Source organism: Salmo trutta, chromosome 4 (assembly GCF_901001165.1).
Source record: "Salmo trutta chromosome 4, fSalTru1.1, whole genome shotgun sequence".
Taxonomy (NCBI): domain Eukaryota; kingdom Metazoa; phylum Chordata; class Actinopteri; order Salmoniformes; family Salmonidae; genus Salmo; species Salmo trutta.
The window spans coordinates 62,796,310-62,808,348 of record NC_042960.1 but is presented as its reverse complement, the minus strand read 5'-3'; the positions used below and the strand labels follow the sequence as shown (position 1 = coordinate 62,808,348).

Sequence of the window (12,039 nt, the reverse complement as noted above, 5' to 3'; positions counted from 1 at the left end):
ATTCAAAATTATAACACTTGAAACATTCTCATTTGCATAAAAGAGAAATGCATTGTGGTACTGGAGAACCAAACAAATTTGTGATGTCAAAGCAGTTCCAAACCATCAGCATTTTGTTTATTACTTTCAATTGGTTCAATTACTAATTTACACTGACAGATTTGCGACAGCATTGTTAAACCCCAAAAACATACATTAACAAAATAGTGCACGAACCAATAAAGTCCCCTATTCTGTGTAACAGAATACAACAGAATGTCCACAATAAGCTGTACTGTAATTCAACATGACACATTTTCTTGTAATGAATGCAATAAATGAAGCTGTTTTCACATGGACACACGACAACCATCTCTAGAAAGGGCTAAAACAGCCCAAATGCCATAAAAATAATGACTTAACCCTCTTCTCTGTATATAACTTCTCTAAACGAATCGTAGCTCCACCGTCTTACCATGTTGACTGCATCTCTGTTGAAGGGACTCCTGTCTGTGCTCTCAGGGTAGTGGGACAGAACCTTGGACTTGAAGGACCTCCGGATGGGGCTCTGCTCAAAGCTCTCACCTAGGAAAGAGATGAGAGAAGACAAACAGATGTTGAACTAGAGAGAGGGAGGGCAGGGACAAAGAAAGAGTGAGCATGTCAGCGTTGCAATACTGGCACAGACAAAAATCAGAGGGACAAGTGACCTTCATCGCCGCACTGAATTCTTAATAAGGGGACATGGTGGAGAACACGGTGGTTACCAGATAGGGTCAGGATTTAATATCAGAGACAGCACAACTGTTTACCCTTCATTTGACACCAGCTAAAATCCCTGTGTGTGTTTAATCCCTTTATTGAGCTAGAGGTGAGATTGTAGAGGGTTGAGACAGAAGCAGTGAGACCAGAGAAGGATCTTAAGGTAGCCCGCTAGCCATTTTCAGACAGGGCTAGAAGAAAAATGTAGAGAGGTGAGACAGTAGAGAGGTGAGACAGAGGCGTGGTCCTATAGTGAAGAGGGGAAGCCCTGGGAGACCCAGATCACAACCACCCCAGAGGAGCTTCCACAGCAGCTGCTGCACCCGCCATCCCCTCCCGCTGCACCCTCCATCCCCTCACGCTAAAAATGAGTAAAGAGGATCAATGCACAGAATGGATCCCAAATTAACGGAACATGCTGAACCTGGGGCCTGAAATTAAAAAAAGATTATCCTTGGTTTGGCACTGAAAGGAAGGAGAGAATTCCTTAAAAAATTTGAGGCCGTTTGAGTGCGTCACCAGTGACACGCACTTCCTCTGACCTTGATGTATTACCTTGTCTGCCTGATGCATCTGCCTCTCACTGTCCCCTGTGTCAGCTGCCTGATCCACTTACATACAGAGAGCTCTGTGTGTGTGTGTGTGTGTGTGTGTGTGTATATATATACACACATCTCCTCTTGGCAGAAAATCCCCAAAAGTCCCCACAGGGAAAGTAAAACAAGAAATTGTACCAAGTGGGGACATTTCCCATGTCCCAAAGACAAAGGCTATTTTAGGCTTAGGTTTACAATTAGGGTTTAGGAAAACTAGTATTGTGAATGGAAATAAGATGTTAGGTCCCCATAAGGATAGTAAAACATATCCTCTGTATGTGAGACACATAAGGATAGTAAAACATATCCTCTGTATGTAAGACACAGGCGAGTACACTCACTACCTCATTTAAAGCAACACCGTCACTCTCCTTCCCTTGAGTGCACCACTCTTCACAATACTACTCTGTCTGGCATTTGGACACACACACACACACAAAAACACTCACTGCTCAAAAACACATCTTGTAATCTAATGCTTTGACGCATATCCACTTATCCAGCCAGATTCCAGCATTCCACCTGCTTCTCCGATGACGCACGGAAAGCCGAGAACAGTAAGGATGCCGAAGGCAAGAGACGGAGCAAAACTGAGAATTGCTTTGCTTTGAATCAGGCTGGTGGGTGGGTAGTAATGAAGTTTGGGTGCTAGGAAAAAAAAAATAGAAAAAAAATGTCCTGAAATGCAGGACTACCTGAAATTGTCCAAAAAGAAACACTTGTATTCGCTGTCCATTGCGTACCGTTCTGCTACTGTGTGTGCACTATTGAATACGACTCTGGTGGGTGGGTTGTACACATTCTATGTTATGAGAACAGGGCAGCCATGTTGGATATCAGTGTGATAAGGAAGAGAATCAGAGCTGGAATTAAAAACGACACCATCTTGCTGAGTGTTGTACCGATTCTCCATTTGATTTTAAATCAAGAGACACGGCATGCAGAGATGTGATGAGTCATCACAGTGTGGTCTTTGTGTTTATCTACCAGACCTTGATCTTCCTCAGGGCCTCGTCGTCAAGAAGAGAACGATGTCTGGTTTCCATGGTAGCCGTCTCCGCTGGCGTTACGGTTATCATGGCCTTGAAGAAGCCAGTCATCAGCTGACGCAATTAGTTGGGTGAACATTCACACACACTCAGCCAGCCATCAGGGGATGACACCATGTACAGTACACACACACACACGCACACACGCACACACGCACGCACGCACGCACGCACGAAAGCTCCATTTAACCCGAACCATGCCTGGGATTGTAATTTGGGTTTCACTGCTCAGTGTTCATGTGGACTCGCTGAACCGGTTCTTCTAATGCCTTACCATGACCCATTTAAAAACACAAGCACTTGAAATGAATAGCTTCCAGAGTGTTGTGTCAGTGATGGAAGACAAATATTAGGAAGTTGCTGACCACATTAAAGAAAGATTTTAAAGGAGAGAAAGAAAGAGAGAAATGGAGGGGAAGAGAGAAAAAAAAAACAGTTCAACTGACAGAAAGAGAAGTGGGATGGAAAGATGTAGGAAAAGAAAGAGGGAGATAACAAGAGAGATGGTGAAGCAGGGAGCGAGGATAACAGGAGAGATGGTGAAGCAGGGAGCGAGGATAACAAGAGAGATGGTGAAGCAGGGAGCGAGGATAACAGGAGAGATGGTGAAGCAGGGAGCGAGGATAACAAGAGAGATGGTGAAGCAGGGAGCGAGGATAACAGGAGAGATGGTGAAGTAGGGAGCGAGGATAACAGGAGAGATGGTGAAGTAGGGAGCGAGGATAACAGGAGAGATGGTGAAGCAGGGAGCGAGGATAACAGGAGAGATGGTGAAGCAGGGAGCGAGGATAACAGGAGAGATGGTGAAGCAGGGAGCGAGGATAACAAGAGAGATGGTGAAGCAGGGAGCGAGGATAACAGGAGAGATGGTGAAGCAGGGAGCGAGGATAACAGGAGAGATGGTGAAGTAGGGAGCGAGGATAACAGGAGAGATGGTGAAGTAGGGAGCGAGGATAACAGGAGAGATGGTGAAGCAGGGAGCGAGGATAACAGGAGAGATGGTGAAGCAGGGAGCGAGGATAACAGGAGAGATGGTGAAGCAGGGAGCGAGGATAACAGGAGAGATGGTGAAGCAGGGAGCGAGGATAACAGGAGAGATGGTGAAGCAGGGAGCGAGGATAACAGGAGAGATGGTGAAGCAGGGAGCGAGGATAACAGGAGAGATGGTGAAGCAGGGAGCGAGGATAACAGGAGAGATGGTGAAGCAGGGAGCGAGGATAACAGGAGAGATGGTGAAGCAGGGAGCGAGGATAACAAGAGAGATGGTGAAGCAGGGAGCGAGGATAACAGGAGAGATGGTGAAGCAGGGAGCGAGGATAACAGGAGAGATGGTGAAGCAGGGAGCGAGGATAACAGGAGAGATGGTGAAGCAGGGAGCGAGGATAACAGGAGAGATGGTGAAGCAGGGAGCGAGGATAACAAGAGAGATGGTGAAGCAGGGAGCGAGGATAACAGGAGAGATGGTGAAGCAGGGAGCGAGGATAACAGGAGAGATGGTGAAGCAGGGAGCGAGGATAACAGGAGAGATGGTGAAGCAGGGAGCGAGGATAACAGGAGAGATGGTGAAGCAGGGAGCGAGGATAACAGGAGAGATGGTGAAGCAGGGAGCGAGGATAACAGGAGAGATGGTGAAGCAGGGAGCGAGGGTGGCTTGTTATGGTTCTGTGGATGAAAGATTAAAACGGTGCCTCGGTTAGGCTGTGTGACTAAATCAGCTCAGCCCACTCCAGAGAGACTGCAACAGATCTGCTGGCCGGGGTAACACACTACCTAAACGCATCATTTAACCCTTCATGAACACCAGCGAAAGCAAGATTCTCCTACGTACATGTATGCTCACACCACTTCTGCCACGAGGGATCAGTGATTGCTCAGAGGAAGGAAGGAAGGACAAAAGATAGAATGAAGCATAAAGTGAATTCAGGTCGGAAGAGGACCTCAGTCTCACAGTTCCACTCCAGGGACTGCAACGTCACCCAGAATCTCAACACTACAGGATCACACTCCAGCATGGATAGATTTCTCAATGGGCGTTTAGTCAGAGTCACGGCAGTACTCAGCCTCAGTAAGAGGACCATGTTATGCCACATATTACCATTTCATTATCAAACTGGAGTCTTTTTCAGTAGGCACACTTACAGAACAAAACTAAAATGTGAAGGCAGTACGAGACCTTGTCCAATAAAAAAAGGCTTGACTTGGTTTGTTGAGAAACGTTTTAAAACATTTTGATATGGTGTGACCTAATGAACATTGCTGATTGATCACAGGATGACATCTGGTTTTCATTGGTCTATAGATGTAATGTTTGATGTTAAAGAAGATTCCAAACACATACAATTTCATAGGATCCTAGTAGGCCTACTCTAGACTGTTAAAACACCCAGTTCTCACACAGCAGATATGCAGACAGAGGAGGACTCTGACACCTAAAGACGAGGTACCTATGATGAAACAGCTGACATATGAGCGTATGATTAACAGTCATGCGCAGCTTTCCATCCTTCAAACGGGCAGACCGAGACAGGGATGAGTGACAAGCGAGATGTATTTCATCTTTGCCCAACTCAATTGCTCCACCACATTCAATTCATCATACCCTCGGATGGGCAGATGACGAGGAGGAGAACGAGAGAGAGATGGAGGTGGGTTGAGAGATGAAATGACAGAATGAGCAGACACTGCCTCAATTACAAGAACCTCCTACGTCTGTTTCCTGCTTGAAGAAATGTAGCAGATGTGGTTTGCCGAACTATGCTTTCTCAAATGATAGCTAACCTTGCCCCCAGACTGGAAGACTTGAAGGCTTTCGCTCACATTCTTGAGAACAGACGACTCAGGTTTGATCATTGATTGGTAACAGAAGCAACCAAGAGTTCACAAGATAAAAATGCAATGTATAAATCACCAGCCTTTCATATTCAATTGTATTGAACATAGCCGAATCGGACTTCAGCAGGGACTTCAACAGTCCATCCTTTTCTTCCTGTTTGCGACATTTCAGCGTCCCTGAACATCCCACTGTGGTTCCCGCCTGACACTGATGTCATTCCCTGTGACAGTCACCCGTCCGTTTGGAGCCGGGAGCTGAAACCATGGCGACCCGGCATTCCAGCCGGGAACATCATGTGAAATTAGATTAGGGCTGCAGAAACAGAGGCATCTATTGAGGGGCCAACAAGAGCAGATTGTAATTGGAGAGTGACTTGAATGAAACAAACACACAAGAAAATAAGACCTCTCTCAAAACAACATTCACCATCGACAGATATGCAGACACACCCCTCAAAGCAATTTATCTACCGACACACACAAATCCATGAAAGGCAGTGTTGCCTTGCTGCAGCAGATTAGTATGACCTGATGTTACATAAGCAGACAGGTGAAGGCCAGATCCACTGGCAGCAGCAACCCCCCCCCCCCCCCCCCCGTCCTTTCCTTTTCACTGCCAAATGTGATAAGGTGATCCTCAGCAGGGGGTGTTGTGAATGTGAGGGGGTGTAACATCCTGACACAAACGCCAGGCTAGATAGGATGTATGACGACAGTCTTGGAGGGTTAAATGTGTCCGGTTACCACCCCACCATGTTCCCTGGAGACCTATTCTACAGAGGATATGCTGCCTTGGATGCTCAGTCCCCTGTCATGTCCTTCTCACCCCCCTCCACAAAGAATACAGGGTGTGACTGCATGTTCTGTGAATTTGACAATGACAGAGAGGCAGTGGGAAGATGGTGCAGATTGATCTCTGAATAAGACATTCCTTGCCTCTTCCTCACTTCGGACTTAATATGGAGAATCCAGTATACCAGAGCTTGCAATATACCATTTACACACCACAGGGATTCTCTCCCAGCCCCCTCCCTTTTAATCCTGTTGGTGTCAACAACCTGAGGGCTGTAAAGAGGAACATATATTCTATACATACAGGTTGGAGACATTAAAACTCGTTTTTCAACCACTCCACAAATTGCTTGTTAACAAACTATAGTTTTGGCAAGTCGGTTAGGACATCTACTTTGTGCATGACAAGTAATTTTTCCAACAATTGTTTACAGACAGATTATTTCACTGTATCACAATTCCAGTGGGTCAGAAGTTTACATAAACTAAGTTGACTGTGCCTTCAAACAGCTTGGATAACTTTATGGAATTATGTCATGGCTTTAGAAGCTTCTGATAGACTAATTGACATAATTTGAGTCAATTGGAGGTGTACCTGTGGATGTATTTCCAAGGCCTACCTTCAAACTCAGTACCTCTTTGCTTGACATCATGGGAAAATCAAAAGAAATCAGCAATTTCCAAAGACCTGAAGGTATAACGTTCATCTGTACAAACAATAGTAGGCAAGTATGAACAGCATGGGACCACACAGCCGTTATACCGCTCAGGAAGGAGACGTGTTCTGTCTCCTAGAGATGAACGTACTTTGGTGCGAAAAGTGCAAATCAATCCCAGAACAAAGGCAAAGGACCTTGTGAAGATGCTGGAGGAAACAGGTACAAAAGTATCTATATCCACAGTAAAACGAGTCCTATATCAACATAACCTGAAAGGCCGCTCAGCAAGGAAGAAGCCACTGCTCCAAAATCGCCATAAAAAAGCCAGACAACGGTTTGCAACTGCACATGGGGACAAAGATTGTACTTTTTGGAGAAATGTCCTCTGGTCCGATGAAACAAAAATAGAACTGTTTGGCCATAATGACCATCATTGTTTGGAGGAAAAAGGGTGAGGCTTGCAAGCCGAAGAACACCATCCCAACCGTGAAGCACGGGGGTGGCAGCATCAAGCTGTGGGGGTGATTTGCTGCAGGAGGGACTGGTGCACTTCACAAAATAGATGGCATTATGAGGAAGGAAATTTATGTGGCTATATTAAAGCCACATCTCAAGACATCAGTCAGGAAGTTAAAGCTTGGTCACAAATGGGTCTTCCAAATGGACAGTGACCCCAAACATACTTCCAAATTTGTGGCAAAATGGCTTAAGGACAACAAAGTCAAGGTACTGGAGTGGCCATCAAAAAGCCCTGATCTCAATCCTATAGAAAATTTGTGGGCAGAACTGAAAAAGCGTGTGCGAGCAAGGAGGCCTACAAACCTGACTCAGTTACACCAGCTGTCATTAGGAATGGACCAAAATTCACCCAACTTATTGTGGGAAGCTTGTGGAAGGCTACCCGAAAAGTGTGACCCAAGTTAAACAATTTAAAGGCAATGCTACCAAATACTAATTGAGTGTATGTAAACTTCTGACCCAGTGGGAATGTGATGAAAGAAATAAAAGCTGAAATTAATAATTCTCTAATACTATTCTGACATTTCACATTCTTAAAATAAAGTGGTGTTCCTAACTGACCTAAGACAGGTCATTTTTACTAGGATTAAAATGTAATTAATTGTGAAAAACTGAGTTTAAATGTATTTGGCTAAGGTGTATGTAAACTTCCGACTTCAACTGTACATACATACATACATACATACATACATACATACATACATACATACATACATACATACATACATACATACATACATACATACATACATACATACATACATACATACATACATACATACATACATACATACATACATACATACATACATACATACATACATACATACATGGAATGAGAAAGGAGGATTCAAGAAAGCTACACCGTGAAGACGATTTTCTAAAAGCAGTGGGTGACTGATTACCTAACGATCAACTGCTGAGGGAGAACGAATGGTGGCGATTCAACATTTAAAAGAAAATAAATTTAACAGAAAAATATGACTGCCGATATTCTGGTCAGAGCCGATAGGAAGGCCACCCAGTGCTTTAGGCATTCATCTTCACGGGTAAGTCTTTTCTCTTAGAGATAATGTCATGAAAGAGTCTAGCCATATAGCTCTGGAAGTGAACACTTCCCCTGCGGTTGACTGTCATGGTCACCATGGCAATCTGACGCCCTCCACCACTGCATCCAGGAGACCTGACCAGAAGAGGCTCTGACAACCACAAAGGAGTTGGCTACAGAAGAAACAGACTGGCAGCCAGGGCAGTGTTCACTTCTTAGGGCGGTGACGATACCAGTATCGCAATATTTTTTCCATGGCAAAAAAATGAAAACAAAGCAGACTAAACTATTTGGTCGTTTAAAAACCTGCTGTATGTAGTGTAGCATGGAAAATAAATCAATGTGACATAACGGTGATGTTTGTTAACAACATTAGGCCTGTTTTCCTAAACAAGTTAAAACATGGGGTGGGTTTGTTTCCTTGCCACGATACTAACGAGTATCGCCATACTGGTACATCCCAGCCCTATTCCCTACAGGCACCAAACAGAAGAATCTGAAAAGGAGTAAAAATTAACTTGTAAAATCTGAACTTGTGAGGTCTAAGGTGATGCATTGGCGCCTCTGTCCCATCCTGTTTCTCTCCTCCCCTGATGATTCCTCCCCTGATGATTCGTCCCTGTTAATATCCTCCCCTGATGATTCCTCCCTGTTAATCTCCTCCCCTGATGATTCCTCCCTGTTAATCTCCTCCCCTGATGATTCCTCCCTGTTTCTCTCCTCCCCTGATGATTCCTCCCTGTTTCTCTCCTCCCCTGATGATTCCTCCCTGTTAATATCCTCCCCTGATGATTCCTCCCTGTTAATATCCTCCCCTGATGATTCCTCCCTGTTAATATCCTCCCCTGATGATTCCTCCCTGTTAATCTCCTCCCCTGATGATTCCTCCCTGTTAATATCCTCCCCTGATGATTCCTCCCTGTTAATCTCCTCCCCTGATGATTCCTCCCTGTTAATCTCCTCCCCTGATGATTCCTCCCTGTTTCTCTCCTCCCCTGATGATTCCTCCCTGTAATCTCCTCCCCTGATGATTCCTCCCTGTTTCCCTCCTCCCCTGATGATTCCTCCCTATAATCTCCTCCCCTGATGATTCCTCCCTATAATCTCCTCCCCTGTAATCTCCTCCCCTGATGATTCCTCCCTGTTAATATCCTCCCCTGATGATTCCTCCCTGTTTCCCTCCTCCCCTGATGATTCCTCCCTATAATCTCCTCCCCTGATGATTCCTCCCTATAATCTCCTCCCCTGTAATCTCCTCCCCTGATGATTCCTCCCTGTTTCTCTCCTCCCCTGATGATTCCTCCCTGTTAATATCCTCCCTGTTTCTCTCCTCCCCTGATGATTCCTCCCTGTAATCTCCTCCCCTGATGATTCCTCCCTGTTTCCCTCCTCCCCTGATGATTCCTCCCTATAATCTCCTCCCCTGATGATTCCTCCCTATAATCTCCTCCCCTGTAATCTCCTCCCCTGATGATTCCTCCCTGTTAATATCCTCCCCTGATGATTCCTCCCTGTTTCCCTCCTCCCCTGATGATTCCTCCCTATAATCTCCTCCCCTGATGATTCCTCCCTATAATCTCCTCCCCTGTAATCTCCTCCCCTGATGATTCCTCCCTGTTTCTCTCCTCCCCTGATGATTCCTCCCTGTTAATATCCTCCCCTGATGATTCCTCCCTGTTAATATCCTCCCCTGATGATTCCTCCCTGTTAATCTCCTCCCCTGATGATTCCTCCCTGTTAATCTCCTCCCCTGATGATTCCTCCCTGTTAATCTCCTCCCCTGATGATTCCTCCCTGTTAATCTCCTCCCCTGATGATTCCTCCCTGTTAATCTCCTCCCCTGATGATTCCTCCCTGTTATCTCCTCCCCTGATGATTCCTCCCTGTTAATATCCTCCCCTGATGATTCCTCCCTGTTTCCCTCCTCCCCTGATGATTCCTCCCTGTAATCTCCTCCCCTGATGATTCCTCCCTGTAATCTCCTCCCCTGATGATTCCTCCCTGTAATCTCCTCCCCTGATGATTCCTCCCTGTAATCTCCTCCCCTGATGATTCCTCCCTGTAATCTCCTCCCCTGATGAATCCTCCCTGTAATCTCCTCCCCTGATGATTCCTCCCTGTTAATATCCTCCCCTGATGATTCCTCCCTGTTTCCCTCCTCCCCTGATGATTCCTCCCTGTTTCCCTCCTCCCCTGATGATTCCTCCCTGTAATCTCCTCCCCTGATGATTCCTCCCCTGATGATTCCTCCCTGTAATCTCCTCCCCTGATGATTCCTCCCCTGATGATTCCTCCCCTGATGATTCCTCCCCTGATGATTCCTCCCTGTTAATCTCCTCCCCTGATGATTTCTCCCTGTTAATCTCCTCCCCTGATGATTCCTCCCTGTTAACTCCTCCCCTGATGATTCCTCCCCTGATGATTCCTCCCCATCTCATCCTGTGGTGCACTAGCCTGGGTCATGTTCATTGATTATGGCACAAATACAAATGTTGAGCAACAGGAAGAAAAAAAAAGGTTGCATAGTACAAGTTAATCTCACTTCTTTTCAAATTGTTTTCTTCAGTTACCAGATAGAACAGAAAACCAGCAGGCTCTGGACCTCATAGGGCAACTTCAGTCCTGACTAGTGTCACACTTTTACCCCAGCTAATACACCCAACTCCAATAATCAACTAATAATGAGCTTCAGTTTAAAATGCAATTAGTTAAAATATTACAAAAAGTAATCTTTGCTAGAGATGGGGAAGTGTGACACCAGTCCAGCCCAGATTACCCTGGCCTATGTGGTTGGTATCAGCCGTTCTCCTCTAATAACTACACAGCCCCATCCCCCAGGGAGTGATGTGGGTAGTGTTCAGCAGACTTTATAATGACAATAGAAACAGTAAATATGCTGTAATCATGGAGATATATATATATATATATAGGCCAGGGATGGGAAACTCCAGTTCTCGCGGGCATGGCCCCAGTAAACACACCTGACTCCAATAATCAACTAATCATGATCTTCAGTTTAGAATTGTCAGCTGTGTTTGTTAGGAATGGAGAGAGCATGACACCACTCCGGACACGAGGACTGGAGTTGCCCATCAGTCAAAACTGCATTGTGTTAAATATGAATTGATTGAGAAGGCAAATTTAAGGGATTTCTATATCTGCTCTGACTGTCACGACAATAAACACTCCCAGCTGACCGTCACGGTCTCAGCTGTTTTCCTGACGTCTCACCGAACCTGGGTGGATGGATAGGCACTATTGCACTTCACCTGACTGGGCTCGATAAAAAAATTTTTAAAACCCTCGGACGGTCGCCCAGTCACTTTGACAAATCAATTGATCGAAGACCTCTTGGTGATTTCACCTTCAATTGCGTTGGCAAATTCGGGAGTTAACGTTTTTTTTTATTATTCTATATTATGCTATAATAGGCTGTCAAAAAACAATATTTACCAGCTAATTCTTCGGGTTCTAGACCAGTCTCCGTATCCAATCCACACACCACGAAGTACTGGGCGAAGCGGCACGAAGCCGAGCCTGTGGCAGAGGTAACCCCGCTCATCATCGGTTTAGATGTGATAGGCTACTCCGTCCGTCTCTATTCCACGCTCTGGATCTCCATAGTGTAGCCTACGCAGGTCAAGTGACAACAAGCTTTAGAATCTTATTCACGTATCAAACGAACCCTTCGTATTATATTTGGGATGAAATGTGCTCTTCTGTTCTCCGTCCACGGTCGACAGCCTAGTGTCAGCCCGTTTATGAATGTGTTTCCGAGACACAGGCAGCCTATTTTTGGGAGG

The 12,039-nt window shown here is 45.5% G+C and overlaps 1 protein-coding gene across 1 annotated transcript in view; it reads right to left on the bottom strand.

Annotated features, from left to right (window-relative positions):
- Nucleotides 1–12,039, bottom strand: part of LOC115192816 (DENN domain-containing protein 5B) — a 43,814-nt gene extending 31,775 nt beyond the window's left edge. The window contains exons 1-2 of the mRNA XM_029751689.1: nucleotides 11,690–12,039; nucleotides 455–564 (exon numbers count right to left, since the gene is read on the bottom strand). Coding sequence (XP_029607549.1) covers nucleotides 455–564; nucleotides 11,690–11,801 — 222 coding nt within the window. The 5' untranslated portion in view covers nucleotides 11,802–12,039. The remainder of the gene's footprint in view (nucleotides 1–454; nucleotides 565–11,689) is intronic.